General features: G+C 30.9%; 1 protein-coding gene across 1 annotated transcript in view; it reads left to right on the top strand.

Annotated features, from left to right (window-relative positions):
• Nucleotides 1–8,824, top strand: part of LOC123658905 (adipokinetic hormone/corazonin-related peptide receptor variant I-like) — a 52,194-nt gene extending 43,370 nt beyond the window's left edge. The window contains exons 6-8 of the mRNA XM_045594196.1: nt 3,762–3,949; nt 5,256–5,320; nt 8,648–8,824. Coding sequence (XP_045450152.1) covers nt 3,762–3,949; nt 5,256–5,320; nt 8,648–8,824 — 430 coding nt within the window. The remainder of the gene's footprint in view (nt 1–3,761; nt 3,950–5,255; nt 5,321–8,647) is intronic.
• Nucleotides 8,825–20,947: the final 12,123 nt, after the last annotated feature.

Below are 20,947 nucleotides of genomic sequence, written 5' to 3'. Positions count from 1 at the left end.
CTTCTACTTTACTAAGGAATTGTCAATGGATTGTTTTTTTTTTAATAATAGAATTACGCCTATGTCAGTATTGTAACACTTTCCTTTTTCCTTTCTTTGATGATGAACATCAAGTAAAAAAAGGAAATAAATAATAGTGTCTGGTCGCAAACAAAAACCGACTTCAATTACATCGTATCAAAAAGTGCTCGTCAAATGTTCATAAAATTTAAATGGAGCGATATGACAAGTATCCATTTTGATTAAAAAAAGAGTCATCGTCAAAGAGTCAAGTCGTCTTGATTTTTTTATCACACATAAAAAATCAAGTCGAATTGAGAACCTCCTCCTTTTCTTAAGGCCGGTTGAAAATTCAAATTTTAATCAACGGAATTTAAAAAATACTTTTCGTGACGTAGCAAATGAATCCTCCGCTCCTTTGCTTGAGAAAACTTGGGACAGAAAATTAAACGAAAATACGACTACACCACCAGCTAAATTTTGATTTTCTTCAAAGCAGTTCCAATTTACTTTCTACTTTGTAGTTCTTAATTGGTCTAGAGTCTATGATTTTGCTTTTTATCTTTTCTCGTTAAATTATTTTACTCTTGAGCAGTAATATAAACAAAATAAGTTTGGCTGAGTAAATCCCTAATCTATATATATATATATATATATATATATATATATATATATATATTGAATTAACCTCCTCTTTTTTTGACGTCGGTTAAAAAATTTAAAATAAGGCCTAGGTTTTTTTCACGTGGAACGTTACCTATAATACTTACAGAATCTTGCTAAAATTTCATTACTACATGACAAATTTACAAGGAAGAAATGTAAAACCCGAAAATTACTAGTAATATTTAAATATTTAATAAAAAATTTTTTTACTAATATACTGTACCTATACCTACTGAACCTTTAAAAATATTTATTTATTCGTTTCACAGTAGATTAATCACTTCACTATCAACAGACCTGTCAATATTTTGAGTAAATTAACACATAACATTATTACTATTGTTTTACTAACGAATATTAAATAATTTTTATATTCGCCTGTTAAAATGTGTATTTACTTTAATTTAGACACTTGAATGTAGTAAAGAGGTTTAATGTGAATACTAACAAATTAAATCGTAATAAATTAGATCGCCTCCTGAATGGTTTATTTCAACTGATGATTTCGAACACGTCGTCTAGGGTTGTAAATGAGCTTAAATTATTAACGATGACTTATTTTTTAAACATCGAATACGCTATAATACAGCAGCTACAACTTGTACGTAAGTGTTGTACTTTTTCTTTTCTTTCATATCGTCTTTTCTTCTTTTTATTTTCAAATGCGGGATATAGGCACGTTAAGTATCTTTAAAATTTATGTTTAACGATCTGAATCATCTCACATCGTACCACATTTTTCTTTTCGATTTCTTATCCCATTTTCATTATGCGTTAAAATGACAGTCAATTACATGCTTAAGTAAGTGTTTAAAAATGTTTAAAATGAAATTTCAAAGAACTGCTAATTAAAATTTGATTTGTGATTCTTATTTATATATAATTAATTAAAATGTTAACAGAAGCTAAAGGTTTAATTTAATATTAATATACTAAAGAAATGTTGAAAAAAAAAACTGTATATGTCAACTCCGACGCACGACTTACCTCGATCGACTGCCTAAATAAGCAAAAAGAGGCTTTTTAGTCTAAGAGAAAAATACCATATCAAATGGTAAATAAGCAAATCAAATAACGCCATCTATCGATTGATACGTTACGACGATATGCCGTTACATGGCGTTACGAGAAACGTAATGAGATCATTCGTTCAGTAGATTTTACACCAAATATTTTTTTAATACCGGAGGCCTTATATGAAAATCGATTCCTAAGGAATAATAAATAAGCTCCAAAAAATTATATCTATTATAGTCTGTTCGACTTCTAACTGCTGCATGATTAAGATATTAATTAAGATTCAGCCTGTAACATCTGCTGGGCATAGGCCTCTTTCTCCATGCAGGAGAAGGATTGTAGCTTAATCCACCACGCTACTTCCCTGCGGGTTGGCTAATATAATCCCAACTATGAGTAACGATCACTATCCGGTTTTAATGATAACAACCGAGACCGACGGCTAAAGCGGAATTAAATATTTGTACAAAAACCAAATATTCTTTCCAGCTGGGAATCGAACTCGAAAATAGTTGATGTTTTAGGCGACTACACGCACCATTACACAAGAGACACTCATTCAAGCTAGTCAGTAGCTTAAAGAAACAAACATGTTTAATATTGCATTCCTCTTAACGTTTGAAGATATACGATCAGGTTTTGTTGTATCGAACGTTATTAAATTCCATGCGAAATATTATTATCACTTTTAATTTGACGTTATACCAAAACTATCTACAACAACTATTTCTAAGTAAAGTAAAAAAATGTTTGTAATGTTATGACGAATAAAATAATAAATAAAATAAAACCTTTGGTGAATCTGTATGAGAAAATAAATAGAATACACACATACACTACACAACTAGTATGCATTTGTTACAATCTTGATAACACGAAACGAGAGCTGCCAACTGTTTTCGCTCAGAAAATTCTTCAACATTCATCAGCTGCCAAATCCTGATAAATAAAACCAATGTAATGTACAAATCCAAACAAATAGAATACCTCATAAAGAAAATAGTATTGTTATCGTCAGTCATCATCGCTTCAGTCTATCGCAGTCCACTGCTTGACATAGTCATACACAAGTTCGCACCGAAAACAATAAAAAATATAGCCACCCCCTCTTTTCCCGTGGGTGTTGTAAGAGGCGTCTAAGAGATAAGACAGTACCACCATGGAAAGCCGACCGATGGCGGGATAACCATCCAACTGCTGTCTTTGAAATACACAGGCCCAAGACGGGCAGCAGCGTCTTTGGTGCGACAAAGCCAGCCCTGCGGTCACCAACCCGCCTGCCCAGTGCGGTGACTATGATCAATACACATGAGTATTGTTATATAATACTTTATTTAATCATGACCTCCTTGTAAACCTTCAATTTACCAATAAGATATAAAAAAGAACATATTTTCTCTGTTAACGTTCAAAACGTTAATATACTTTGTAAAAGTATATTTATATGTTGACTTATTGGTTATAGATTGATTGATTGGTTTAAGGGCTTTCAGTTGTGCCAGTGATTATTGAATGTAAATGACTAAGAGTAACTCAGGCAGGTGAGTGAAAGACGATGAGTTATTTGAGTTACTTTTTTCTATATACATTATTGTAATTTATTACATATTAATCGATCTGCCTGATTTTTCTGCGTTTACGTTTATTGCTTTTCTATAACCTCCTTAAGCACCAGTCTTTGCAAAGAAGAAATATTTATAAAATCAGGTCGGCTGGTTGGTAAAGATATAATTAACAACAGTTAAAGTTCAGTGATGTGTAAAGTCACTTTAAAGTCAGTGGTCGAGGGTTAGATTCCGGCTTGGGGCAGATATTGTATTTGTGTAGTAAATATTTTTCTGGTCTGGTCGTAAACCTTATAAATTTTTTTCTAGCGATTAAATTCTGTCGATGAAAGAGTTGTACAAAGGGTATACATACTATAAGCTTATTCCAATATACTTCGACCAACGCTGATATACAAAACTTTGATCATCCTATATTTTTAAAGGAGTCGCGCACATTCGTAATATAAAACAGTTCTAGTACAAATTCCACTTATTTTATATTGTTATAACTTAATATTTTTTTCTTCATAGGTACATGTTCGATAGACAGTCTGCCAAAGACGTGTCAGCTAAACTCCAGGATCTGTTCTTCATCATGGCAGTCTCAAACTCCTGCATGGATCCCCTGGTTTATGGCTCTTATACACTGGACGCGAACACCATCCATCAGAAATTAGGAAAGCTGTTTCGAGTACATGGCAATTCCTGTCAGACTAATCGTATGTATTTTTTGCTATTTTTGAATTTATTAGAAAGCAAGAATTCTCAACTATTAGTTAAGGAAGTGTCTTTTCAAGTTAACGAAATTTCGAGAAAAAGAGGTCCTCGAGCTTTTCAGACTATACAGTTTTGTATAAGGCGTGTGTTATCGAAGTAGGGCACATCAGAATATATCCTGTTCAAAATCTGGAGCAGCCTGACTGGGAAAGTACCACAACCATATAAAAGAACACAGTCAAATAACATTGGTCTCAAGTAGTGCTTTATTGTGAGTAAGGTGGCAATACACTTGCAATGTTGTTCTGATGTTTGGCGCATTTATAGGCTACGGCAACCGCTTACAAAAAAGATGGTCGCGCATTATTAAATTTACTAAACGTGTCAAATTAAAAAGTTAAAATAGATATTTAAAAAAAATACGATATATGGAAAATTTAAATAATGTTTTACGAGGGTATCTTCGTAGCCCTAGATATTACTTTACAATCGGTGACCCATGTAATTAGTCTTACACGTGTACTAGTGACTATACCCAAAGGGTTTAAGTATTATACAATCTAAAATTAATATATACTCAATAATTAACGGTGATTGACATTATTTAGTTATAACATAACTTAGATACACAATATTGGTGAATTTTACATAAAATATTAGATTTTTAACTAACTTCAAAAAAGGAGTCAATTCGACCGTACATATATTTTTTTATGTATGTTCGGGGATAACTCCGTCTTTTATGAACCGATTTTGATAATTCTTTTTTTGTTGCAAAGGTGTTATTCCAAGTGTGTTACCATGACAAGGAAACTAGGATCTGATGATGGGATCCCAGAGAAATCGAGGGAAACCCTCGAAAATCCGCGTAACTTTTTACGGGATGTACTGATTTTGATTATTTTTAATTTAATCGAAAGCCGATGTTTTTCATGTGGTCACATTTAAATTTCATTAAGATTTGATTAAAACTTTTGGAGTAATTTTTTATAATGCGTAGGTATTTACTGATTATTTTTTCATCTACCTACGTTGTATTACTTGTCGATGTAATTGAAGTCGGTTTTTTGCGTTTGCCAGCAAACACAATTATATTATATTTTCTATATGTGGCGTCATTTATATGTTAATAAATGAAACAGTTGAATATACGTACTTTATCACTGAAGATTTAACTTTATAGTAGCGTTTTAAAATTTTGATTTAATACGAATATACCGATGAATATAAGGTCATTAATATTTAATTATAATACTTATTATTTCATATATATATTAAACATTAGTAATTTATAAATTTCAAATGCAGGTATTTCAACTATAGATAAATATGGCAGCAAGATTACTAAGGAAACTACAGCTCGTCCGAACAATGTAAGTTCATATATAATTTTTTTTTTTGTATTAGAAAATTAAGAAACATTATTTCACAGGTCCATTTAGTTATTTTACATATTTACTTAATTTTTTATAGTATAACAGACTTAAACAAGAGTTTAAAAAAGGAGGCATTAATACTGCTTGCATTTCTTTGTTTGGTTTGACTTTTCATTTATTTAACTTCAACTTTTACTTTTAGCCCGAGCGAAAAAAAAGTGTATATGTTATATAACAATGAAAACTATGTAAACTACAAATAAAAGTTAAAACAATACAATTTTTTGTTGCACTTATTGTAAATGCATAAGTTTGTGAGGGTGAATGGAAGGGTAGCTGTTACATTTTTATTATTTAAATTATTGAACCATTCGTTATAAATTTACAAATAAATGAATATGAAGGACATAGGATATACATTTTTAATAAATATAACTAATAAATTCTGTCTTAGTATACCTACTAAAAATGTTGGACACTACTAAACATTATTAGTTACTAATAAATTTCAATAAAACGAAGACGACAGAGTTATTTTTATTTTCGACATACTTATTTCTCTTCTTCATAATAGCCACAAACGAAACATAGGAAGTACATTTCTAATGACTATGACTATGATGACTATGAACAATGATGAATAAATATATTACAAGAAAATATTAGCCACTAACACCATATTTTAATATTATTATACAACTGTAATAAATAGAAATAAATGTTATATTCCAGTTAAATATATACCATTTCTGTTTAAAAATACAACACAAAAACTTCAAATGTCCTGATTAAAACGAAAAAATAGAACCTTTTAGACTTAAGAGTTGTAAAAGAATCACGTTTAAGCATTACAATATAAACTTTCTTTGCTTCCTTTCTTTCAATTTAACAATCACAATTATTATACCCTAAACGGAAATGAATCCGATCACAATTATTAAAATTTAACTTTAATTGAAAAACTTTTGTAAGTTATTAAATACTTCAAACGCTTTTTTTTTTAAATTGTAAATTACTCGTCATAAGTAAGGGAATAAATCACATTTGTAACACGTTTGTAAACGCTTAGAACATATTTAAAGCTATCGCCGTAACGTACAGCTGTAACGCTTTTACCTAGGCAATGCAAAAAGTCAAAAACGATGCTAATACCTAATTCAAACGACGTGTAAAGAAAACAAGACGCTCGAATCAATGCGAAATAATGCTTCTTAATTTAATTTAATTAAAAAATTATATAAATTTAAAATTATAATTAATTTAATAAATTTTAGTTGTACCAAAACCTCGTATAATGGGATATTTGATAGTTTTACATCTGTAGCGTTGCGATTCTGCATTTGCCTGTTACAGAATAACTCTATTAACGCAGATATATTATTATAGACAGTTTTTATTAAAAAGCTGAGGATAAATTTTTGACACTTCTGTTTTAACTTGCTCAAAATCCGAATAGTCTATAACTAGACATGATATTCAACGATCTGCTTAATGGGTGAAAATTATTTTATATTGATTTTAATATATTAGGAAAAAATCGGGAAAGGATTGCCTAAACATTCCTGGCGAGGCTACATAATTCAAAATTGATTATTAAAAATGTATTAAAATAATAATTTTCATCCATTAAGCAGATGCGTGAAGATCGTCTCTAATTCGGAATCCCTACTATAATGTCCAAATTAACAGCTAGAATCTCCAATACAATTTGATACAAACACAATATCCTATCTGATATATGTTAACGACATCTCGTCATTCAAATAAAGCTTTTTTTTCCTGTAACGTGCTAATGGCTCTGATATTTGATTATTTATCTGTTTACTCTATTCTTAGAAAAAAAGTCGTTTGGGTTTTCATTGAAAATTCAATAAAGAGTTATAATACGTTTTGAAATTTTATTTCACACGATGACTAAGAATTTACATAGAATTATAATATACTAGCCATCAGACGTTGTTTTGCCCGGAAAACCGCTACCAAATTTGATTACTTACATAGCGATAGCAGCGCTAATTGAGATAAAAACTACCCTATCTCCCAAGTTGGACCTAATTACAGATGCTTACAAAATTTGATAACAGTTAGTTCAGTAGTTTTGGAGTTTATCGCTAACATACACGATTTTATATATATAAATATCTGATATCTATGATATAGATCTGATAAATAAGTAAATAATAATTATTAATTAAAATTGCTTTTATTATATTTAATGTGTGTAACCTTTTTATTAGTTCTCTTACTCAGTATTTTAAGCCTCTATTTTCGTTATTTTGTCTTGTTTGTTGTTGTTTAATTTAAGTTTGTTAAAATCAGTCTCGCTTTAATCTGATCTTAGTTTGTTATATTTATTTAAATTGTGCTGTGTGGCTACGGCACTAAAGAATTTAGCCACCCCCTCTCTTCCCGTGGGTGTCGTAAGAGGCGACTAAGGGATAACAAGGTTCCACAACCATCTTGGAACTTAAGAAGCCGACCGATGGCGGGATAACCATCCAACTGCTGGCTTTGAAATACACAGGCCGAAGACGGGCAGCAGCGTCTTTGGTGCGACAAAGCCAGTACTGCGGTCACCAACCCGCTTGCCCAGCGTGGTGACTATGGGCAAAACACATGAGTTCACGTTATTTTTGGCGTAAACTTGTGGAGGCCTATGTCCAGCAGTGGACTGTATAGGTTGTAATGATGATGATGATGATTTAAATTGATTTTTTTGTGATCACTAAACTTTTAGATTAAAATATAAGAGATCAGTATCACTGGTGACGTTCATAGTTATGGGATTACTGGCTACTTAGAATTCATGTTATATGATAATGTGCTTTAATGAATAGGAAGCTTATTTATGGAAAAATATTGACTATAAACTACATGCTACAAGTCACTGTGTCAGCTCCGATATGCGACTAGAGTATAAGACATTACCAACGATTATCGAAATATTAAGTAAATAAAATAATCTATCAATTGTATTAAATTATAAATAATTAAAACAATAAAATGCGAAAATTAAAACGTAAATATTATATGACTATTATATGAAACATAAATTGACGCTTGCTTTTCGTATCGTAACTAGAGTCGTATAGTAAGTCCTGGTCTACTATTATGTTTACGTCAAACAAATATAACTGAAAGCTTAGGTAAGGACTTTAAGCGTCAGCATCGCTAAGCGTCAGCGTCACACCCTATATTTTAACACCACGGGCCTTAAATCGTTTATAAAGAAGTAAACTCCAAAAAACGATAGTAAATTTTCAAAATCAAAAAATATTAAGATTTTTAGATTTTTATCTGTATTTAATATTTTTTTATTTTCAGAATTATTCAAAATATCGACGTCATCACACCGTAGCTTTTCAAGAGAGTTCGCTTATTGTTCCGAGCGTCAATTCAGACCCAGCGCGGAGTTGGAATGAGAACCAAATGGATCTAAATCCTGAGAAAGTCTGTGAAGTGTTTAATTTGCAGTCTAAGATAGACCTGTTTGATAAGTGAAGTGTGTAATGGATAAAATTTGTAACATACTACTACTACTACCCCTAGTTGAAGCGGTGCACCTAACCTTTATTTTAGAATTGAGTTATAAATTTTTATACATATATACATCAATATATTTATAATTATTCTGTTTTTTTCTATTTTTTTTTAATAACAATAGTTTTCTGTTTTACTTCGCTTCAATTGTTTGCCACTCACACCTGTTTATCTCCTGTTTATTATGTATTTAACATTCACAGTATGTTAATTTTTTTTATGTTAATCTTTAAAGTCTTATTATATTTCCGTCTGTTTCTATATATTACTTAAAATAAATGTAATGTATATTTTATGATATTGATTGCTCGATTGGTGTTTGGAATAAATGATATTTTTATATAACTGTTTCATTGTACCAGGTTGTATTGTCACAGGAAATTTTCTATACATATAAAGTTACAAGCTGACTCCGCAAACGTTGTTTTGCTATATATGTTATTAACCCCCTTTATCCCCCCCTTATAAGCTAGGGCTGTGAAAAATAGATGTTGGCTGATTCTGAGACCTACCCGATATGCACACAATATTTCATAAAAATCGGTCCAGCCGTTTCGGAGGAATATTGTAACTAACATTGTGATACAAGAATTTTATATATAAAAAGATATAAAATCGTTGAGTCAATGCGAAATTTCAAAAACTGTTGGACCCATAAAGATGAAGTTTGGTAGGAAGGTAGTAGGTAGGTAGGTGCTAAATTAAAGGGGTTTAAGGGCTCTCACAAGTTTGTATGAAAGTCCTTCATTTTTTTTTGCAATAAGCTTGAAATTTGTCAGAAAGATAATAGTTGGTGGACGTCCAATAAGAATAGATTTCGTGAGTAGGGCCACATCGAAAGGTCTAAGGGCTCAAACAAGTTTTAACAAAAGTTCTTCATTTTGCGTGCTGTGAACATATAATTTAACTGAGAGGTAGTAAATTGTTAGTAGGCGTCCTCTAACAACGGATTTTGTGACAGGGCTAAAAAAGTCTAAGGGCTCAATAGTTTTTATTTAATTCTACATATTTTGTGCTCGAAACTTGAAAATTATCACAGTGGTGGTTTATAATTAGAAAACGTCTGCTAAGAATGAATTTTGTGTACGGAACCAGATTAAGATGATATACGGGCTCGAGCAAGTTTGTACAAAAGTCCTACAATTTTGTACTTCAAGCTTGAAATTTCGCAGAGCCATGTGTAGGGCCAAATTAAAGGGGTTTATTGTAGATGCCTCTAGAATGAAACTTGCGACAAAGCTGCATTAAGGAGGTTAAGGGTACCCCAAAGATTTTATAAACGAACCTAATTCTTTTATGCTACAAACTTGAAAATGACTCAGTAGTAGTTTATAGTTAGTAAAAGTCAGCTAAGAATGGATTTTGTGACAGGACCGGGTTAAATAAGTAAAAAAGGGGTTGAAAATAATTTTTTGTAATTAGAAAAGTGAAACTTAATTTTTAGACTAATGATTTTAGATTAGATTAGAGATTAGATTTAGATTAAAAAAATGGATTTTTTATTTATTTATGAGAAAAATAATAACGAAATTGCAAAGAACATACATCTTATGATAAAAAAATATTGTTAAAATATACACCAGCTTTGTCCTAAGAACAACGTTAGTATAACATTCGTTTGGAAGTTATGCGTGTACATATATTTCAGGGATTTATGCATATAGTCGCCAAATATATCGCTTCCTTGTATTCAATATAACTCTAATTTAGTTCAGAATTCGTATAGAACACGTCTCTGGTTATAAGACCTAAGCTTAGATACACGTGCACAAATAGAATTTGGCAAAGCAATCTCAACACGATCGTAGCGAACCACAATTTCTAAGGATGGCAAATCGATGTTGTTATATATATGCTAAAGACCATTACAATAAATCTACAGAACACATAGTATATTGGGACCTACAACATCTATATTATTCTGATATTTTTACTATTGAAAACTCGTGCCTTTTTAATGCTATATTATCAGTCAGATTTGTCGTGTGGTGTCGGCCGAGTAGAATAGTACCTCCCTCTTTCTTCCCGTGGGGGTCGTAAAAGGCGACCGAGGGATAAACTTGGTTCAAAATGATGAGAGTTCTGGAGAAGGAAAACTTCAGTTGAAACCCGGAATCAAGTCTCCGTCGGTCATTCGTGGCATAGCAATAAAATGCGAAAGACTCCTGCAGCCGAACTGGCTCCACACGTATCGACTCGTCGTTCCTGTGGGCCTAGCCAGTGAGGTCGAGAGGGTGGCGCAGAGCTTGGGAAACTCTGCGTGTTCCTGAAGAGTGTCCTAGGTGAGAGTGTCCTAGGTGAGAGTGTCCTAGGTGAGAGTGTCCTAGGTGAGAGCCCTAGTGTGTCTGTCTGTGGAGAGGACACTTCTCTAAATCGTCTGCAAGAGACGGACTAAGGCCAATGAATGAGTGAATCAGTCAGATAAATGTATACAAAGAGTACTGAAGTAACATTCTTTAATTATAAAAATTCTTACACAAACAATTTACATACAAGTATAGTCAAGAAATAACCAACAAATATATGTATGACGGAAAAAAGATTTTTTATAAGCTTATTGCGAAATTGATTCCAGTTAGTTCGTTATCTTCATCTTATTAAACTAATCTTTTCTTTCTTGTTTAGGTTTTCCATACTGTTTCTTGTTTAACTCGCCCCTATACACAATTTCTCATTAACCGACTTCCAAAAAAGGAGGAGGTTCTCAATTCGACTGTATTTTTTTTTAATGTATGTTACCTTAGAACTTTTGACCGTGTGGACCGATTTCGACATTTTTTTTTAAATCGAAAGGTGGTGTGTTTCAATTGGTCCCATTTAAATTTATTTGAGATCTAACCATAACTTTTCGAGTTATATCTAATTATGCGTTTTTACTTGAAGCTTTTTTCGTCGACCGACGTTGTATTATACGACATAACTTTTTACTGGATGTACCGATTTTGATAATTCTTTTTTTGTTGGAAAAAAGATATCCCTAGTTAGTACCATGATAAGGAAACCAGGATCTGATGATGGGATCCCAGTGAAATCGAGGGAAATTCATGAAAATCCGCAATAACTTTTTACTGGGTGTACCGATTTTAATAATTTTTAATTTAATCGAAAGCTGATGTTTGTCATGTGGTCACATATAAATTTTATTGAGATCTGATAACTACTTTTTGAGTAATCTTTGATAACGCGTAGTTACTTGACTATTTTTTCGTCGATCTACGTTGTATTACTCGTCGATGTAATTGAAGTCGGTTTTTTTTCGTTTGCGAGCAAACACAATTTCCAATCTGTATGAGAACCGGCATGTATGATTGCAATTCGATCAATAGTATGCAATAAGTACATGTGTCAGAAAATTTAATTCGCGTAGTTAATACTACTTTACCTTGCTTTCTTTTTAGTACGTCAATAAGTTAAATAACTAAATGACTAAATATCTTATAACATACACACGAGGTCGTCTGTTCCTATGGTAAGCAACTTAATGCTTGTGTTACAGGTAGCAATCGACTGTTATAACTATTTTTTTTTTATAAATATACATAGAAATGATACATATATAAATACAAATGTTACACCCAGACTAAAGCGGGAAATCAAACCCGCAACCCGCGGAACAGAAAGCAGGGCACTACAAACTGCGCCAACGAGCTAGTCATAGTGTAAGTATTTTGTATATTTACTTTTATTAGTCTACATAATGTTAGTGTTTTTTATTGTTGTATATATTTTAGAAGCAGCTTAGAAGTATTATAAAAGAAATATTTTTAAACAGTAGAAAATCCCTTTCAAAGTTAGTACTTAAAAATGTTTCAGACAATACTTTTAAACTTTCTTTGTAAAAGCGGCTACATTTTTCTAAACGATTTTAAGTGACTTCTAATTCCCAACCTTTCTTTTTTACTTTACTTTTGATTCGTATAATTTTTTTTTTATTTTTTCTGCAGAAAGAATACATTATTTCCGGAAATGACGAAACATGTATGTACATGTTTATTTTATTTGCATTTTCCCTGTTTAAATCGTCATCATATATATATATATAAGATTCTCCAAAACCAAATGTAATATAAATACTAAAATCGGTTTCAAACCCGCAACCGTAGAAAAATTCTACTGTAGCTTCCTTCCTTATACAACATATTATTAAGCTGGTGTCCTTTCGCTTAGGGCCATAGCAGTATAAGTACAGATAACGTTAAAGAAAAACGTACGTTGTACCTATAACCTAAGTAACATAAAATGTTATAAGAAATTTATTTATTAATTATTATATTTAGGTTACAATATCGATTTTGATATCGCAGTTTAATAGAAGGACGCCCGTTTAATAACACGTTGTATATCAAATACTCGTCACTATATTTTGTGCGTCTTGCCACTAATCAAATGAACCAAAACTCAAGGCAATTCGTTGTTTCCTTGTTTAAGTCAATTTCTTCATCAGATATTTAGATAAGATCAGATTATTACGATGTTCGAATATTATATTTGCTTACATTACAGCCTATACAGTCCACTGCTGGACATAGGCTTCCACAAGTTTACGCCAAAAATAGCGTGAATTCATGTGTGTTGCCCATAGTCACCACGCTGGGCAGGCGGGTTGGTGACCGCAGTACTGGCTTTGTCGCACCGAAGACGCTGCTGCTATATTTGCTTAATATATGTTAAAGTTTCATTAGACAAGCTTGGTAAAAATACTCTACTGCTTCTAAGTTGAAACTCTGTCAAAACCGTTGCAAGATTTAAAACTAAGTTATAAATTTATGGGGTTCAGTATAGTGCAATAGTAATAGTATAAGATATCTAGCTAACGCGACTAACGTTATTTCATTACACGTCAAGTTTGTACGCAACTGCAAATTAGATACGGAAGTAGTGATCAAATAACAAAAACTCCGACATAGATGAATTTTGCTAGAGCCTCTGGATACATCAGGAGAAGTAAAGTGCCAAAAGTCTCCATCGAGCCCATGTGTGTTAAAAATATTCAAGTTCATAGATCAAAATTTTGCATTATATATATTTTGCACTGTATATGTAAACTAAAACGAAAACAATGCACTTACTAATACATTAACTGAGGTAGGGTACAGCAGGTCCTTCTAAAATATGGAGCAGCCCGACTGGGGTAGTACCTCGACCTTACAGAAGATCACAGCTAAATCCTGATCACAGCTAGTTCCTGTTGGTGAGTAAGGTGACCAGAGCCTTTGGGGAACTGGGGATGGGGTCGGCAAGGCACTTGCGATGATTCTGGTGTTGCAGATGTCTATAAGCTACGGTAATCGCTTACCGTAGCTGAACCGTACGCTTGTTTGCCGATCTAGTTATATAAAAAAAAAACATATCTCAATCAACCTGCTCACTACACAGGTAAAAATACCTTTGAAACCAAATTAAATTGTTTCGCATCTACTACAGTAGTTGAATCAGTTCCAGTTTCCAATATCGGTTTTCACAGACACGTATTTACGCCTTTTTGGGAAATAATTTATCAAACGTTACATTTAATTATGTGGGGTAGGTTTAAGCTTTAAAGTAATAAATATAATCTAATGATGAATAGAAACTTGACGTGATGTTGTGATAAATTTCGTTTTACCAAACTAAACACAAATATTTATTATTATCTATATATATAGTGTAGTAACACTACAAATAGCTAGGATGTTTTACCAGTGTTGATTTTAATGCTTTCTGCACTGCTTACGTTTGACATATTAGGATATTCACAATAGTGATAAAAAAAAAGTGATAAAGTATAATGATATTATACGCATCACACTCAAGGACTGCCACTAGGGTTTACACCTGTATCAGAAATCTGGATAAACATTATACAAACAGAAAGTGCTAAGTAGGTTGACCATTGCTGTGATCACTTACTTACGCTTCGTGATAGTCCTAGAGAAAGACATTAGATTTTTCTTTATTGTGAAACACACGAGTATATAAAAAGTTCAAAAAAAATTGTTTTGACTTCTAGTGCTATGAACATCTTAATATATATAAATCTCGTGTCACAATGTTTGTCCTCAATGGACTCCTAAACTACTTAACCGATTTTAGTCAAATTTGCACACCGTGTGCAGTTTGATCCAACTTAAAAGATAGGCTATACTTTATTTTGATATATTATGTTATTATTATATTTCAGAAAAAAATAAGGTGATACGAAGTTCGCCAGGTCAGCTGGTATGCATATATGCTATGAACTTCTGTAAAGCGTGCGTGTTCTGGAAATTTGTAAATATAATACCTAGGCTTAAAGAATTAGATACGAATTTGTTAGAAATTTTGATTGTAGATTTTCTCATTAAGTGCTATCAGTAAATAGCGTCAAAGGTAATATATGACTGCAAAACATAAATGAAGTTTAATACATTAAGACGTAGTTAGTGAATTGCTCACAATTTTAATGCCAACAATAAATTAAAACAACATTGACCTTTCAGTTGAACGCTTCGCGTGAAGAAGTTTATATAATAGTCTTAAAATTTATTTAACTAAAGTTGGTACACAGCAAACAAGTCTGACGAAGTCTGAAGTAAACTTTTACATTACTCAAAAATATTTTTGAAAATATTATTGAAGTAAATTTCATTTACATTTACATTGTTTAGTCAATCTCAACAAATTCACGGCTTGAAAAAATGAAAAATGGTACTTTATACATCTTAAAAAATCATCACGAAAATTATTCTAAATTTATAACATATATATATTAATTATATATATATATATATATATTAATTGTATTAAAAATCTTAAAAAATCATAATTTATATATATCTGTAAATATAATTCCATAAAAATCTTCTTCACCACACGAACACAACTTTATGTATTTTATAATAATTCAACATAAAACTGAGTAGTAGTAAGTAGAATTAAAACACCTAAAACTAATCTAATACTCAAAATTTACCCAACGAGTTTTTCTTTGGTTAATGTTATAATTAGTAATTCTATTTCAGTTAGCAACTTTAAGGTTGTAGTTTATTTTCATTTGGTACCAAACAAACATATTTGACTTATCAAAGTCTAGGAACCTTTTTGGCATTCCAAATAATAAATAAAAGTAAATAAGCAATTTTTTTCTGCCTTTTTAAATAGTTTTTGCAAATTGTCTCATAGAAAATTTTACTAAGATGAAAGAACTGTTAAATGAAAGTATTTATGTATATAATATGTGTATCCAATGTTTGCAGAGTTGAATATTTATGATTTCACGAGAGAGCGAAGAAAACACAATTTTTAAATTAATTTCCATAAATTTATTTCGCCACCTATAATGCTGCAAAGAAAAATCTTTCTATTTTAATATTAGGGTTTTTTTAATCCCTTTAGGCACACAGTAATATTATTAGAACTGTAATTGAAATGAAAAGATAAGACATATTTACGTAACAACGTCGTATGCAATACTAATAATGTCTTGCCAGCGGCTTTTTATAAATGTCATACCTAATTCATAAGACATTAAAAGTAAGTATAAAGGTGTTAATCAGAGTGTTTGCTTGTTGTCGTAATAATATTCTGACGTAATCGTGACTTAAATTATAGTTATAAAAGTATTATAGTATAGGACTTGATCTATTTCATCAATTTTCAATTAAAAAAATTGACAAACATCATTCGTTTTAGTTTTACGTAGGTACTTTGCCTTATTGCTTTGTCTCACAAAATATTTGCAAATGATTGTAAGAAAACTATTATTATATAACGAAGTAAATGTGTCTTACTTATTGTGTTTGCTTGCAAACGAAAAAACCGCGACTTCAAATACACCCGCAAGCTATACAATGGTGGTAGACGAAGAAATAGTAAAGTAATTACGCGTTATGAAAGATTAATATTAGTAAAAAAAGATAGTAGTTAGATCCCGATCAAATTTAAAAAGGAACCACATGATAACTACCACCTTTTAATTGAAAAGGAATCATTGAAATCGGTTCACCCAATAAAAAGTTCTGAAGTCGAATTAAGAACCTTTTCCTTCTTAGAAGTGGGTTAAAAATAGTAGAGATGTGAGCATTCAAATGTCAATGAATGAGTTTTATACGCCTTCGTTATGTTATTAACGAGTACAAAAAATATGTATGATATTTCGATACTTGTTTCATTTCACAAAGTCGTTTGTGACAAAAATAAATAATCATCTTCAGTTAATTTCATGACGTATATTTGAAAAGAAGGATGTACGCAGATTTAAACCTCCAGTGAAAGATTGAATATCACACTTATTAAGAACCAAATATACAATTTATGCTTAACGTTAACGGAAGGCCAAATAGGATGGAATTTTTTGTCTGTGCATCAGACCAACTCAAATACAAACGTTCTGACCATGACAAAGACCTTTATATCTTATACGAACCTTTGTTTTGAGTGAGGATTAAACTCGGCAACAGCTGCAGCCTGTCCTAAGGTATTAATTATGAAAGTGTGTGTACATATTACATAATTATATGTCTGTATAATTTTATGTCGTAGTAATGTTTTGCAGCATTTTTGTGTATCTTAGTGTTCATTATTCATCATTAGTAAATGTAGTAACTTTAAGTAGTAACTTTTTATGTTTTGATGATTGACTATATGATGATTTGACTATTGATGTATATGATTGATGGAGTCGGTACTACCCCAGTCGGGCTGCTCCATATTTTGAGCAGAAAATTTCCTGCTGTGCCCTCCCTCAGTTAAATACCTTCTACGTAATATCATCTACTTAGTACATTTAATTGATGTTAAATTATTCAATAAATGTCATATATTTAATAAATTAAAAAACATGATCAGTTAGAAAGTAATATTTGTAGCGTGAAAGTCGGAATTTTAAGTTTTTATTTTAAAGCAAGATTTTTATTCATTACAAATAAAAATGCCATTTATCTTTATTATAAAAATATTTATTGTTTAACCTCTTAAAACATTACATGTTACAACTTTATACACGTTAATATTAACCTACGTACAAGAATATTTTAAAATTAGTTCATAAGAAACATATTTCGTACCACACGTTGATGACAATTGGATTTTCACTTTTGTGAAACAAGCGTTACCGACATTGACGATTAATTAACAATACTATAATTGTCGTCGAAAGTTTTATCGTGGATAAATTAATCTATTATGAAATTTTTAACGAGAAACGAGAACTGAAATCGTCCTTAGTAATTCAATTACCACAAACTATCAAAAACCATTAACGACTTGTAATGTACGGAAGGTAAAACTGTCGCCGATAGCGATATCTTGTTATTGTTACGTATAGTAAAAAAGGAGATTGTATAACCATATTGAGCCTACGATAATGCTAAACTTGTCACAAGACAGTTTATCTTTTAAAGCTAAAAGCTTTCAGAAGTAACGTGAACGTTGTCACAACGATGTTTTCACGACAGAAGTTCGTGAAAATTATTTCGACGTTTTTCGTGGCACTTTTTTGTCAGAATTTAAAACAGTTTGACATTACTGGTTTATAAATAGATTTATGACCATTTTTACAATAACTAAGAAAAATGGGTATAATGTCGCAGTATATTAATTTGACAATTTTAATTTTAATGTAATATAATTTAATATATGTCAACATAATAAACAATTGTTTCTTAACATTTTTCTTTAAAAAAATTAGAACGGTTTAAGATAATCTTGTTATGTGCGAAAATATTACATACTTATTCACACTAAATATACTGATAATGACTAGAAATAATTATTATAGTTACACATCCTTACACTAAACGACAATGATAGTAAGTTGCAAAAATTATACTCGTTTTTTGAAGTTCTGTTAAAAGTTACGGTTACTGTAGATTACAGCTGTTATCACAAAACACTTTTAAAATAAAAAACAGACGAGCATTATTATTGTACTTAGTACGTAACAAGCACTACAGTAGGTCCCTTCTTTACATTGTTATTATTCTATTTATAACTAGTAATCGTCCTTTCTAGGTAAAACATTTTCTATCTCCATTTTACACATTAACACATATAACATTAAACCGAAATTTATTTTCGGAATTTTGCTTTGTCGACGAAAAAATGTCGATAATAACTGATTTGTTGATATCGACAACATATATTAACTAATAATTATATTAAACGCCAGTTTAATCAAATTAAATATTTGCTTGCATGAGCTAACCTTAATGGTGGCTTAAGCTTGGTTATGATTTTTACTTGTGAAAGATGTTTACAAAATATTGAAGTTAGATTAATTGATCGATACCATATGCACACATTAGGTATATGCTTATACTGTTTTAAACATTGTAGGCGATATTTAAAACTATCATAGCATAGTAATGTATGAAAGTATAACACAATTTACGAACTATTTTGTGGTCAAAAAATTAAGTAGTCCGGGATGGCACGAGCCTTATGCAGGTATACAGGTATTTTAATACCTAGCATAGCCATAAACATTGACTTACTTAAATTATAAGTGGTGCACTATTTAATGTATATTGTCAAATCAACAAAATTATGTTGTAATAGAAGACACGTTTCATCCCCTAACAATAATTAAGTAACTGTGTCAAAACGATTTCCGTTACTCATACATCTCATTCATATGATGACAAATTATCTAAAAATTATATTAAATAAAATATTTATTGAATAAATATTCAGTTTTTAAAGTGCATTAATTTTATAAAATAGAGATAAGGGAGATGCGTGCCTTTAGAATAATAAATATTAATATTTGCTAAATCGTTATTAGACAATAAGATTTAGAATTAATGCTATCTAATCTTTTTATTTGGTTAAATAATAGAGACATGAAAATTTTATAGTCTCTTGGCTTAGGTTATTATTAGAGTATATTAATTTTTAAAATTATATAAAGTCTTTTAAAAATAGAGTGATCATTTTCATCACATGTTTTACTTTACTTGGCACAGTATTTTTCGTTACTCAAGTATCTCAAAAAATATAATATTTTTATTGTTTTAGTTAGGTTAGTTACATAAGTATGATATTATAGAGGCCTCGAAGTCTAATTTATAAGAAATAAGCTAGACTACTCGATTTGTTTTCATTTTACTTAGATTTTGCTACAAACAACATAATTTAGATTTTTATATTTGATTTAAAACGGGTAAAAATGAAATAAAAATAATATGTACGTGGGAAGTTTCTTGTTAAAAAGGATATTCATTTACAAAACTTTTTTTGTTTAATCTTTATACTTTAGAAACAGTTTCTTTGTGTTACAACGAAATTGAAACGGTGAAAAAATATTCAAAACAATTCTGTTTCAAACATTTTCTTAAAAATTCAAGCTTAGTTACAGTTTTAGGTAGTTAAACAAATGTCATGAACTCAAACTCCTCAGGTCACATCTCGTGAAAAAATGTCGCTCTGAAATTATTTTTATTTCCCTTTGTTTGTAGATTTATTATTACTACACAAGAAATAAGGTTCAATATCCTTCATTCAGAACTTTGTAGCTTATATCGGGGTTTCATATTCAGTGGACCATAGTTAGCAATGTGACAGTTGTTTTTTTTAGAGTATAATATACGAGTATTATATATTTACATTACTACTGACTTGTACAGTGACTTAAGCGGATTGAAATGGGTTTCTTATCAAAATTTTTGAGTCTTCTCGACTTTGTATTATGACATAATAATCAAAACTGAAAAAAAACTTTGTGTGTTTTAAAAATGAACTAATAACCCTTAAATGATCAAACTGTAGCTATGTTTTGATAATAAATGTCTTATAAGAATTCTTTTTTTTTTATTTCACTAGGTCGGCAAAAAAGTGTACGGCTCACCTGATGGTAAGAGATTACCGTAGCTTATAGACGCCTGCAATACCAGAAGCATCGAAAGTGCGTTGCTGACCCAATCCCCAATCCCTCCCAGGAGCTCTGGTCACCTTACTCACAAACAGGAACACAATACTGCTTGAAAACAGTATTATTTAGCTGTGGTCTTCTGTAAGGTCGAGGTACAACCCTAGTCGGGCTGCTCCATATTTTGAGCAGGAATTTCCTGCTGTGCCCTACCTCAGTTAAGTATTATTTAGCTGTGGTCTTCTGTAAGGTCGTTCTTG

This window comes from Melitaea cinxia, chromosome 13 (assembly GCF_905220565.1).
Source record: "Melitaea cinxia chromosome 13, ilMelCinx1.1, whole genome shotgun sequence".
NCBI lineage: Eukaryota > Metazoa > Arthropoda > Insecta > Lepidoptera > Nymphalidae > Melitaea > Melitaea cinxia.
This window is presented reverse-complemented; position numbering and strand designations above follow the sequence as displayed.